Here is a 13,626-nt window from a genome sequence, read left to right as displayed (position 1 = left end):
TAACATAATCTACTCGCAGTGGGACTGGCGCGTGCAACAGAAATCCGTCTTATAAGCTCTATTTGTTGGAGCGTGGAAAGAACGCGCGAAGAAGTTTACGGAGCGCAAGCGAAGGGCATGATATGCATGAGAAGGTAAAAAGATGGGGATGGGATGGTCATGCGGTGCGAATGTGCATATCCCTAAGCCCATGCCAGCTCACCAGCAAATTTACCTTTTATTTTTATTAATTAAATTTCTTTTCCTTAAAACATACTAACATATAAAATATATATATATATATGTACTATTATCTTTTTTTTCCATGCCTCTTCTTTTTAATGCTCCGTTTTGACCGCATGGGAAAAAGTGAATAGCCTGATGAGAGAGAGAGAGAGAGGGACAGTTTTGTGTGGAAGCATAAAGAATAGAGAGCAGAGCAGAGCAGTCATAAAAGACTCGGTAGCAGCTAAGAGAAAGACACAAAGGTAAATGAAAGGTGCTTTACTATTTATTTATTAGGGTTTTTCTTTTTTTAGATTTATTTTTTGTGATGTTTTTATTGAGATTTGCGTCTTCTTTGTCTGTGTTCAATTTGTTTTGTCAAGGTCGGTTTAATTGTTTATATATTTATTTACTTTTTATTTTTTTCCACCAGGTTATACTCGTATGTTACTGTTAGAATTACAGTATAACGCTAATTTATTTTTTAACTGATGTAGTTTTGTCTGTCGTGTTATGGATTGAGAAATCGTGACCATAGATTTCTAATCCCTTTTAAAACCCTATTATTTTCTTCTTCTCTTTTTGCTTCTCTGTATCGCCGTCCTAGAGGGCTTTTCTCACTCTATTTATCAGTAACTCATCCATCTTTCTCTCTTTTGTTTCTCCGCTTGAAGGCTTTTGTACACTCGTTGAGTTTAGCGAATTTATGTCGGCTAGGTCTGAATTGGCTTGGATTGGGGCTTTGTCTAAGCTCTGGCTTTTCTCTTCTTCTACATCAAATCTTTCTCTCTGCTTTCCTGCTTCTCTCTGCTGCTCTGTTGTTTCTTGCTGCTATATGCTTCTCTGCTGTTTCCAGCAGAGCTTAAATCTGGGGTCTCCGGCTGTTTCGATGCGTTTGAGACCAAAAAGGTATTCGTGTTTTGTTTCCTTTTGTTTTCATGTTTTTTTCTTTTCATGTTTTTGTTCGGAATCTGAAATTGTTTTCTTTTGTGTTTTCCTCTTGGTTTTGGTTTTTGCAGGACTTGTTCTGGTGTCGAGTGTTTTGGGGCTTTTCACATAAAGAGATTTTTTTACCTTTTCTTGTTCTTGAGAGGGGCTCTCACTTGATACCGCCTTGATAGTCTTGAGATTTTAACTTTTTCTTTTATATATTTTGTTTTCTTCATCAACTTTCCTCGAGGGGTTTTGCCAGTTCTTTTTTTTATTCCGTGATGCCTGAGCCCAAAAAACACCCTTTGAACCAAAGTAAATCTTTCAAAAACACCACCAATATCACATCAATGTTAACTGAGGAGTCCAAAATGAGAAAAATCCGTGTCATTTACCATGATCCTTATGCTACTGATACTGATTCGAGTGATGATGAATCAGAGAGATATATTAAAAGATCTTCCAAGTCAAAACGATTTGTTAGAGAGATCAATCTCCCTTTTGTTGGTTTCCCTCAGTCAAGCTCTGTTGAGCCTGAAAGCTCCTGTCAAGACAGTAACAATAGTGGCAAAACCCCCAATAAGAAGAGAAGGGTTTTGGGTGCTAAAACCCCAAAGCCTGCTACAACACCAACAACTACTGCTGCAGCGACAACCAAATCCGCACTGAAAAAGCCTGTTGGTGTTAGACAAAGAAAGTGGGGTAAATGGGCAGCAGAGATTAGAAATCCATTAACCAAAGTTAGGACTTGGTTGGGTACTTATAACACTCTTGAAGAGGCTGCTCAGGCTTATGAGGCAAAGAAAAGAGAGTATGATGCTATGACTATGGCAGCCTCTGAGAAGAGCCAAAACATATCTTCTTCTGTTGAAGAAAGCAACAAAACCACCAAACACGGTGGTCTTGTGGCTGTTACTACTTCTGATGATACTGAGAGTGTTTTATCGCACACTTCTCCCTCCTCAGTTCTTGAATTGGACGCTTCGGCTGTGTCAAATGCTAATAATGCTGAAGACCCCTTTGATTTTGTGATCAAAGAAGAAGATGGTTTTGATACTGATGTTATTGGAGATCTTGATATACCTGATTTGAGTTTTATGGATGAGCAATTAGGTTCATGTTCAATTGATCAAGATCTTAACTTGGGACTTAATTTTGGGAACTTGATTGATGATTTTGGGCAACTCTATGACGATTATTGTGGCATTGAAGATCTTGAGATTTGTGGGTTAGACAGCGATGAACCAAGCGCGCTTCCTGACTATGATTTTGAGTTTGGGAATGAGGAATTTACTTATTTGGATCATCAACTACAACACCAGCAGCACCAGTTACCCCTAAATATTGCATGCCCATAAGTTTTGTAGCTAGGAGTTTTGTTCGTGTTTATTAGTAGTTTATATTTAAATTATATTACAGTAAGAAGAGGTCTCAGGGGCAGAAATATATGTCCTTGAGAATGGTTTTGTGAGTGAGTTTAATTTATTGTTTGTTAAGAGAGTGAGAGGCTGGGATGTGGAGCTGTTTTTGGTAGAGTGGTAAAAGAGAGAGTCCTTTGGGTTTTCCTGTGCTATCTGAGCCGTCCAAGGGATTCTGAAATGTACTGAGATTGTTTGATGTCTGCTGGATTCTGAGGGTTTTGCTCACTCTTCCCTCTCACTTGTTCATGAAATGAGATCAAACTTCATGTGTTCTGAACTAATATGAATATGGTGAATTACTTTAAATATTTCCTATTTTTTGTCATTGCCAGGTTTGACGATAATTATGTCCGAAACCTTACGTAGTTAATTTTGTTGATTATGGTTACTATATGTTAAATTTGGTTGAATTGTTCAATGGCGCATCCCACAACAGACCTCGTGCCCTGATTCTAAAGCTCTAATTCAAGAGGGGTCTTCTAGTTGGGATTGGAAAAACGCATTTACCTAATATTCTGAAGCTGGAGTATCCTCTTCAGAATTTTTCCCGTCGTGTAGTTGCTTATTTTCTGCTTGCTTATGATAGAAAACAGTGAGATTGTGTTAGTGGGTATGAAAATTAATTATTTAGAGGGCACGTGCTTCCTATCATGTGCACGATCCGTCCACAAAAGTTTATGTGAATAGTTGGTGGTTGAATTTTCAATTGTTAAACTGTCAAGAATGAAGGTAATGAATGGAAACTTCTTGCCTAAATTATTGTCAATACTGTAAAAAAAGAAAATTTCGAGGTCCAAGACCAAGGAACTGTACTGTAAGCTAGTAAATTCCAAAATTGTATAAAGTCTAAAGAAATTACAGGGTTGTGCTGTGGGGGTGGGGCAAGGCAAATAAGGGTAATTCAGTCTGAACCTCATATGGTGATGGTTTTGGCAAGCACAGCATATCTGGAAGGAGAGGCAGGAAAGGATGTTATCTTCTGGGTCCTTTAAAAGCTAGCTGGACTGCAGTTGCACTGCTTATCCTCTCTTGGTCTTTTGTACATTTGCTTTTATTTGTTGAAGCTTGTGAATTGTGTGACTCTCTTGTGTTTTATTGAGTGATACGAAGCTTAATTTATGTCTCCCTTCATGTTTCTTTTTCCTCACTTGTACTATTAACTGCTGTGTGCCCTCTTGGTTGAAGCCTTGAGGAATCACAAAATTGCATTTGCTAAATAACTTTCTCCTTCCCAAAATTATTCTTCTTTATTTTCTTTCTTAAAATCGTCCCAATTTACATTCATTTTCTTTATTAATTATTAACTTAGAATGTAATTGTCAAATTTAGGTTTCACTAGTTAACATAAATATTATCAAGTGTAATTATTTTTATAGTCTATATTTTAGAATGGCAGATAGCTAAACCAATTGAGGTAATAGAATTACAATTATCTCAATACTGCAGTACCTAAGTTAGTTGGTGCGAATAGAATTATGATTATCTCAAAGTATTGAGTCGTAATTGTATTCTATTGTGATTTCTCTTATCCTTATATAGTTCTAATAGAATATGTTTTCGCAGATATATATATTTATTTTTTAGAATATTTTTATCTATATCTAGTGTATGCACCATAACTAATAAGAGAGAAGTATATATATATATATATATATATGAGTATTTTATACTTTACTATTGAATAATTGATACATACTCATTAGCTTTATTATTTAAAACTAATGAATATGTGTTAATCATCTGTCACGCATAAAACATACATAAAGCATAAGTAAAAATTTCTCTCTTTTTTTGCTCAAATGATTCCATTTTTTTTTTCATTTTTTTGGATTCCGATTATTATTCTTGAATGCATTGAAATAAAATTACCTCATTTTTTTCTGCAAACATGGTATTTAGTATATGATGTCGCTGTGTTTGATTGATACTAATTACTTGTAAAATAAAAAGATTTAAAAATGAATTTGACTTTTCGCATTGGCATAGAGATCATTCTGATGTTTAACTCAGTAAATATGTAAGTTTAAAATTGGTCCCTTGAAAGTTGTGACATGATGTTAAAATAATGAAGACAGTGCTTTGAGTCGGAAGAAGCAATTGTTATATGTAGAAAGTGGAGAACATTAAAATATGATTTTTCACCGAATATTTTTCGGTATAGCAAGTTACATAACTCGTAAATAATTCGTGAATTGGACAAGTATGCGTTGCAGTAATTTATTTATGTTAACCTCTCATCAATCAAAGTGTTGATGAATTACCGAATATATTATATTGCTATGTTAGCTCCAAGAAATTTATTTGAATGATCACATTCCCAGCAATGTTCGGTAAATTATTTATTTTTTCTTAAAGAAATCAGACACACTATGAAGAAGAGAATTGGCATGTGAAGAGAGATATAGTAAACAATAGGGGGCGTGGACATTAATGTGTGGAGTTGGAGTTGGATTGTCATGCTACTTTAGAAGGTACTTGCATTTGTATAGCCAGTGGCCATGGGCGCACCATCTGCACTTCAACATTCATAATAATGCTTCAACCTATTGGGTGGTGGGTGGACCGCTAATGTCATCTGAACCTACTGCCGTTGGTGCAACCCCACACCCAAGTAGAAAACGTCCAACTATGGATGAATTTAGCAGTCACTGAATATAGTCTCAGATTAATTTCATCCTAATTCTCTAAACTTTTACTGTTCGATCAGACTTGGAAAAAAAAAAAAAAAAAAGGTATTTGGTGCTTGGTGGTGGTCATTGTCACGCCTCATTATAGTAATTATTAGATTATAAAGGCAATGGATGAGGCGGCCTGATGGTTTTGCAATGTCTAATTCAGTCCGTTAAGATATTTAATCAAATAAAATAAAGTCCTGTCAAGTGCAGGTATTCTTTTTTTTTTTCTTTTTATAATTCAAATCCAGTTAAAAATATAAAATTGTAAACTATTATTTTATATTTATATTATAATGTAAATTTTATTAGCAAAATAATTAATGAAAATTAAATAATAAATAGTGTGTTTTAGAGAACAAGTATATTTATGTTTATAGATATAGCTATATAGTACAATAATTTTAGTTTAGTATAAATTGAAGTTTGAGTATCCCAGTATGGGATGGAGAATACTCCCATTAGGTTATGTATATATTTAATTTTGTAATTTTTATTATATAATTTTTACCGATAAATAAAATTATGTAGAACACTTTATTTTATCACTCACTTTTATCTAAATTCTTCTTGATTATTAGTAAATAAAATTTTATATGTATGCATATAATTTTTATGGTAATACATAAAACTGTAAATTCGAGTAATTATTGAAAGAAGATAGTCTCTCGTGTTACACTCCCACCTCAAATATATACTTCTTTGTCCAAAAATTGTGCCCAAATCCCTAATAGTGGAGGGATGATAGTTGCAGATTCACCCCATCCCGACCCACCCAATTGCCACTCTTATACATCAAACTGGTTATCTTTATTTAATTTCGTTTTAGTAACAATTGTTTGTGAAGAAACTGACGCATCCAAATTAATTTAGCATTGTCAATTATCAATTAGTAGATGTTGGAAAATATAAGAATGCTACATGCCAAAATGGTGTTGCTTGTATAATATTTGGCAAAAGTTGGTCTTCTCTCAACACTCTGCCCAAATTGAAAAAAAGAAAAGCCGCTTTGCTTTTTAAGTAATTATGATCGAGTTGGGCCGAATTAATATTTGAGATTTAGCTCAATTTAAATTGGATTAAAACTGAATGGAAGTCGAGGATATACATAAATCAAATTTGAGTAATTTTATAACATAATTTGATTTATTTACATGTAATAGTGTCCAAATATATATGTATGTACTTAACCCCTGTATTACCATAAAAAATATTTATAAAAAAACATTGACAAATAGGAATGGTGTAAAATGGGGTCCTCACATCAAGAATAGGAAAACCAATCATAACCTCATTATACGGTGTTGGAGGGATGTATGCATAAAGAAAAGGAGATATTAAGTGCACTTAGGCTTAATCGCCCACCTAATTACCAAAGGGTGACTCTAAGACAAATCTCTGGCTGACGCTGTGTTTATTGTTTTTTTTTTTTTAAATTTATTTATTGGTTAAATTTCATTGTCAATTCGGTTTTCCGCATAAATTAATTATTTTTCGTATCCAAGTAGGCATAAATCGACAAAAAAAGCACAATCAGCGTTGATGCTTACCTTTGTCTTTGCTTCTGTGGATTTTATGTCCATGCCTTCATGGCATAGTAGAGTTGGAAAATGATGTTTAGCAAGCTTCAAGATAACCCGTTAGACGGATTTTAATTTTATTTATTTTTTGTTTTTATTAGGAAACCAAAATGGTTTAATAATAATAATTATAGCAATAAATACTAAGTCTAATTAATAAAAAATTAATATAATTATTTATAAAGAATACATAATTAATATTTTTTTTATCAATTTAAACACACATGGATATCAAAATTGTATTTAATTTCTAAAATTAATATTATATATTCAAAAATTATCAAAACAAAATTAAAAAAGAGACAGAAAAAATGTTATTCATACTTAGTCCATACGTTTCACTTTTAGGCTTGGTTTGGTTTTATTGATCTAATTAAATTAAGAGAAAGCTAATAATGCAAAATAGCAATTTGTCTTTATAATCTTTCATTCTTTTTATTTTTTTATTTGAGAAAAGTTAGTAGGAGGTGGGTCCCACTCCGAGCAGGAAGAAAGTTCTTTGAAGAACCTAATTTTTCGTCAAAATAATAAAAATTATAAAACAAATGAATTGAGTTGCTTTTTCTCCAAGAAGGATGGTTCGTAAGTCCACATCATCCCAGCCATTTGGAAAACAAATGGGGTCATCGTTGTGGAATTACTTGTAAATTTTCCACTATTATATTGAAGACTTGGAAAAATTCTATTGCACTATTAGTTTAATAACTTAAATATTTATTTTTTGTTGTACCCATATAAAGCATATTTGATATTTTTATTTATTTATTATATACCTAATTTTGTGAGATAATTGATATTTTTATTGTGTTTGTTTATTTATTTTTTTAAAAAAAAAAAGAATAACTAGATTATGTCTCCATAAAATTATCATGAGTTGAAGCTGCCGATTTTATTTCTTTTGTTTTCTCAAGAAGTAAGATTTGGTTGATTGGGTGATAAAATCAAAGTTGATGTGACATTCATATAGTCTTTATGTATATCTATTTAAGCTATATGAAATCTATAATTAATTAACTATTAATTGACCAATTTAAATCGGCTAAAATAAAATCTACTATAAGTTCACTTAATTCCGATCAAATTAGTAAATTGATTAAAATTGCATCTAATTGGCCAACTCGAAAACTTCTAAATATGTTATATATTATTAGAGCTCTATAAATTGGTCCATGCTCTTTATCTATACATGTAAGTGTATATATATATTTTCTATTTTATACTAATTATTTTTTTAAATAAATAAAATTTATTTATTAAATCATGTAAAATTAATTTTTTATTTTATTTTTGTGTCGGAATAATGTATAATAAATTCTATAATATCTATAAAAAAGTGATTTAATCTATTTAGCTAATTTTTTAATAATTAAATTTGTTAAATATTTTATAATGTAAATGAATCACTAAAAGACTATTGTCAGTATTGAATAGAATGGAGAGAAAATTAATTATACTAGCTGTTTATAAGGTAGGCATACAAGTATGGTTACAAATTTGCTTGAAATCTTTAAAGGTATGCTGGGGAAAGGAGACAAACAAGAGGGAAATGAGAAAGAAACTTAATATATTAAAATTTGTCTCTCTTTGTTCTTGTTGTTGAGTGAAGACATTAAGTTTCTTTAAAGAAAAGTCATAGGACTCCATGTTTAATTAATGGCAATAAGATTTAAGTGTGGAAATTAGTAAGGAGAAGCATGTTTTATTGTACCTTCTCTATCCAATAAAAAATAAATAAAGAAAGCAAAAAAAAAAAAAAAAGGACGATACTTTGTGATACTGCTTCTATGATCACTTAAAAGAAAAATCAATAGATTTAGATTTTCAGACACTCGTAGGTCCCATTAAATAATCTTAGATTCCATCTGTAGGCTTTTTCCAAAATCTGCATCAAGGGTTTGGTGAATTTATCCCTGTAAATCTAAAACTCTTTTATTTTCTCTAAAAATGTATCCATAAAAGCCTATTTAGATTTTACTATTACTCAGTTCGTTATGATTTAGAATGATTAAAGAAATTGTTTGGATGTTTATAATTGTGAAATCCTTATTGCTTTTAAAGTATTGTTTTCAATTAATTCATTGCTTAATGCACTTAAAAAGGGACTGAGAGAGATTAGATTACTCTTCTTTGCTTAATTAGGACTTAATTTTATAAACGGCAGGACTATTGCTGACTTTAAAATAACGTATGACACCTCTTTTAGTTTTTTTAGTGTCTTCCCTTTTTACTTTATTTTATTTACTGGCAATCTGTTTGTAATGGGAAAATTGTTCTCTTTATATAGTGTTTATGTATCTTGCTTGGGTTTCATCTTAAAGAGTCACTTTGATAGTAGAGATCAAGGAGGATATTTCAAATCCAAAAAACCATACTAAAAAATCAACATCCAATAACTAAAATTTTTTAAACCGAATTGAATCAATCTAAAAAATACTTTATTATAACTATACCAAAATCTCACTATAACTTAATTGTATTTTTCTGGTTCATATCGAATCATAGAACCAGTTTTACATGTCTTTTATATATATATATATATATATATAGTTACTACTAATACTATTGAACGTCAATACCATAATCATAACTCATTCAGTCACTCCTAACTATATCTGATAAATTTAATTTTCTTTGTCAAATTAAAAAAATTCTGGTCTGTCATTGGGTACTTTAATTCGAATTTCCAATCAAATGTCTTATCTTATTTTATGTGTTTTATAGAGTTTATTTGAAATTAAGGTTCATGCTCTCTATTTATTTTTTAATTTAAGTAATTTAACTTTTACTAACTTGTGAATTATTAATTACCTATTTTCATGTTTCATATGTCATACTGATAATTCATGGCTCAAAATTAATAATATTTAAATTAGCTACTTTCATATGTTCTACTGATAAGTCATGGCTCAAAATTAATAATATATAAATTTGTGAATTTTTAAATGTTAAGACGAAATCGATGGATTAAAACTATATTCTAGTTAATATTAGAATAAAAAATGGTACCGAAACAATTTGTTTTGGTTGAATTCGGTAAAAATAGAAAAGAGACGTCTGAAGATAATCAGTCAAAAAATTTGATTTGTTTTTAAAGCATGCATCATGGACTCTATTTCATTAAAGGAACTGAATCAGTCCGCACTACATAGGGTCATCTAATGGGCCAAAAAGCCCATCTTCTAATTGGAGAGAATAAATAACAATCCCACTCACATGTAAATGGGCAAAAACTTAAGTCGATTATGTGAATTTTCATAAGAGAATTCAATCCCCCAATTTCTCGTTGCACTTTGTTTCCTAACAAGAAAACAAAATAATAATAAAAAAGGTAGCAGCAAATTGATCCGATCAAGAAATGGATAGAAAATAAATTCTCAATTGGAGACATCAAACAAAGTCTTTTGTTAACATCATTGAGATATAAATCCTATCTTGGGATGAACATGATGAAGCTTCTCGACATTACATATATTTTATTTTCTTTTCTTTTTTCCTGGTTTTAAAGTAACCCCTTTTCCTGAAAACTCTTGATGCAATCATCAAACATATGTTCTACTGTTTTCAAAGGAGGGAACCCCAACTGAGCAATCTTGCTTGTGTCCATGCTATGCGGGTTGCTGTCTCCTTCCTGGCTACTACACCTGCATCAGTGCCACCACAATTTACATTTTTCAGAAATGATCATATGTGCAAGAGGAAAACAAAACTGTTGATGTAATCATGATTGTCGCACTAACTTGTTCTCATGTGGATAAGAGGGATATTTGACCTTGAGCATCTCAATTATTTCTGACCAATGAGCTACTGAACTTGAGCATACTAGCCTGCCTGATGCTCTGCTATTTTCCATCGCCAAAACGTGAGCAGCAACCACATCATCTATGTGCACAAATCCCACTGTCGTGTTTGGATATTCGCCTCGCAAACCTGATAAAGAAGCAATTAGCAATTTTAATCGTCTGGGGTACTTTTCCTAACAACAACAATGTCAGACACTCGAAATGCACAACAAAATCTGACCTTTAACTATGGCCAGTATAAGCAGCAGGGTACTAGTGGGTTGTGGAGCAAGCAAAGGGCCAACAACAAAAGATGGGTTCACCACAACTAGATCAATCCCTCTTTCCTCTGCTACTCTCCAAGCCTCCTTCTCACCTATAGTCTTTGCATATGCGTACCACAGCTGCAGTCAAGCAATATTTTCATTAAAAGATGGGAGAAAAGAACTCTCATTTTTAACTGACACTGCAGATTGAAGTTCTGTTGCGGTTACATTGTAGCGTTTGCAGTACTCTGGATCGCTCCAATGTGACTCGTTTAGGGGAGATACTTGTTGGACATCGTACCGGTATCTTATTGAAGAACAGGAAGAAGTAAGCACAACTCTTTTGACACTAGTTGATTTGGTACAGGAATTTAGCACATTCAATGTGCCCTTAATGCATGGATCAATCAAAGTTGCCTGCAAGATATTCGAAGCACAAAGTTAAAAGGGCACATTCTGTTTTGCTGCTAACATCTGATTATTAAATGCTTTTCGACATAGCTAATGTCTTTGACAAGGGAATCAAGTAAACCAACAAGGTTTCGGTCCAGTTTGGACGAAAATAGATACTGATAATGGAACGCAATATGATACGACTTAGACATACAAAATTTATTAAAAGAAATATGAAATATTGAGAAGAAACGTTATTATTAAGAAAAAAATTATTGAAGTCCCTGAATTTTTCAATTCTAATTTAGTGACTGAATTTTTATTTTATTTTATTGAATTTTTATATTTTTATATTTTATTAAATTAACGACTTTTTAACATAATTATAAGCTTTTTTTATTTTATTAAATTCTTCTATTTTTGTTTTTTCACTTATTAAGGAGTAATAAATCCTCAATAAAGCAAACATACAAATACAATGACTCAATGACATAAAATAATAATTAAAGGCTAAATAAAATAAACTAAACTTCTAAGGGTTTAATGTATTTTACCTAATAAAAATACATATTCTTATTATTTATAAACATAAAATACAAAATAACTATTAAGTTTAACAGTCTTTTTTATTAATTACGTGATATAATTAATTAGTTGATTATTATAAGTAAATAACAATATTTTTTAATTTAAATAAAAAAATAATCATTTATTATAAGCTAAAATAAAAGGTTAAAAACAACTACTTCTATGTCTATAATCTTCTTAATATTTTTAGCTATTTGTTTTACCCTTCCTAAAAGTGTTCATTTAAAATTTTTAAGAAGTTTGTTCAAAATTTTCTAAAAATATTTAAAAGTTTTTCTTAAAAAAATAAATAACAATATGAATAATTAAAAATTCTTCTTAAAGTTTTTCAAACGTTTTCATAATTTCTTTTAAAAATGTCTAAAACATGCCCAACAAAAAAAAAATGTTGCTCTTCTAATGCAACCTAGCTTTGGCTTAATAATTACCAAGTCCAGGTCTCAATGGAAACCAATTAACCAATAATATTAATAATTCCAAGTAACAAATGGAATGAAGCCTAGTTTTCTTTATGTAATTTCAATGTAGAAGATGGTTTTGCAAGGGAATTAAGCTTTGCCTGAACATTATTATCATAAGGAACGAGCACCGGTGATGCAGTATGGAAAACACCATCGACGCCATGAATAGCCTCATCAAAACTCCCTTCAATCATCAAATCAGTTTTCATAATCTTTAACCTCTCTTTGGCTCCATTGAACTCTTTAAGAAACCCAACCTTTCCATCATCCTCTAAAGACAACAAAGAAAAAAAAAAAGAATTTATATTAATTAAGAACATAAACACAAGACAATATACTCAGTAAAACAACAGTACAGTACCTGGATCTCTGACTGTTGCTCTTACAATATGACCTTTATCTAGCAAAGACTTCACTAGATAAGCTGCTATGAACCCAGTTCCACCAGTTACGCAATATTCCGGCATCTTTCTTTCTCGGAACTTATATATTATATATATATATATATATACAGTAGTAATCTGTCGACTTCAGTGGCTTATATAAAGAAAGAAATTAGGTAAATCATGTACTGTACGTTTATTTATAAATCATACTTCTTCTTATCTTGAGGCGAGTAAAAAAATGTGTGCAGATGATTCATTCATTTGGTAAAGGTGGGTAATTTTCCTTTTTTTTTTTTTTTTTTATAGCAGAACAAGCATTATAATTATTAAAATTTTGAATTAATTGATTAAATTAAAAGTTAACCGAATAATACATTTGACTTTAGGTCTAATTAATATTAAGATTATTAAAATTAGCTACATAATTATTTAAATTTTAGCTCTTATAAGTTGTTTATATTTTTATTTTTAATGACGTATAATTTTTAATATTAATAAAAAATAATATGATATAATATCTATTTCATTTATTTTAATTTATAAAAAAAATAGAAAATAAATTTTTATTTTTGTAAAACTGCGTTTATTTGTATAACGAAAAAATTTATCTTTGTATTATTTTATTAAATTCAAGATGGATTCAGCCAATTATCACTAGTTATAATTTAAATGGAAGAGATATAATATTTTATAAATCTATAAGATATACAGTCTTAAATAAATTAACAAGACTGTTTAGCCATAAATGTTTGTAAAAATAATTAATTATGATGAGTACCATAAACATGATTTATTAACCTTACTTGGGAAAAAAGAAAAAGAAAATTAAGATAATGATTATTCTCTAAACATGTGTGGATTGAAAAATACACACACAGACAATTACTTTATTCAATGAAAGCAATACACATGCTTATAATTTTAACTGAAGACTGAAGAAGACAAT

General features: G+C 30.7%; 2 protein-coding genes across 3 annotated transcripts; one reads left to right on the top strand and one right to left on the bottom strand.

Moving 5' to 3' along the window:
* Positions 1-403: 403 nt before the first annotated feature.
* Positions 404-2,836, top strand: LOC8285789 (ethylene-responsive transcription factor ERF119). Its single transcript, XM_002531586.4, has 2 exons — positions 404-1,113; positions 1,224-2,836. The coding sequence occupies exon 2, from the start codon at positions 1,416-1,418 to the stop codon at positions 2,490-2,492; it is 1,077 nt and encodes a 358-aa protein (XP_002531632.2). The 5' UTR covers positions 404-1,113; positions 1,224-1,415; the 3' UTR covers positions 2,493-2,836.
* A 7,327-nt stretch (positions 2,837-10,163) lies between these two features.
* On the bottom strand, positions 10,164-12,840 carry LOC8285788 (tetraketide alpha-pyrone reductase 2). Of its 2 annotated transcripts, none has more exons than XM_002531585.4 (6): positions 12,656-12,839; positions 12,393-12,565; positions 11,081-11,269; positions 10,828-10,990; positions 10,545-10,734; positions 10,164-10,448 (listed from the first exon to the last, which is right to left on the bottom strand). In XM_002531585.4, exons 1-6 carry the CDS (start codon positions 12,759-12,761, stop codon positions 10,307-10,309), a joined length of 963 nt encoding a protein of 320 aa, XP_002531631.2. In that variant the 5' UTR covers positions 12,762-12,839; the 3' UTR covers positions 10,164-10,306. The 2 variants fall into 2 exon arrangements, with proteins under 2 accessions (XP_002531631.2, XP_025015301.2); XM_025159533.2 differs by having other exon boundaries at positions 10,207-10,448; positions 10,577-10,734; positions 12,656-12,840.
* Positions 12,841-13,626: the final 786 nt, after the last annotated feature.

This window comes from Ricinus communis, chromosome 4, assembly GCF_019578655.1.
Source record: "Ricinus communis isolate WT05 ecotype wild-type chromosome 4, ASM1957865v1, whole genome shotgun sequence".
NCBI lineage: Eukaryota > Viridiplantae > Streptophyta > Magnoliopsida > Malpighiales > Euphorbiaceae > Ricinus > Ricinus communis.
Note: the sequence above shows the minus strand (reverse complement) of the source record. Positions and strands in the feature narration are given on the sequence as shown.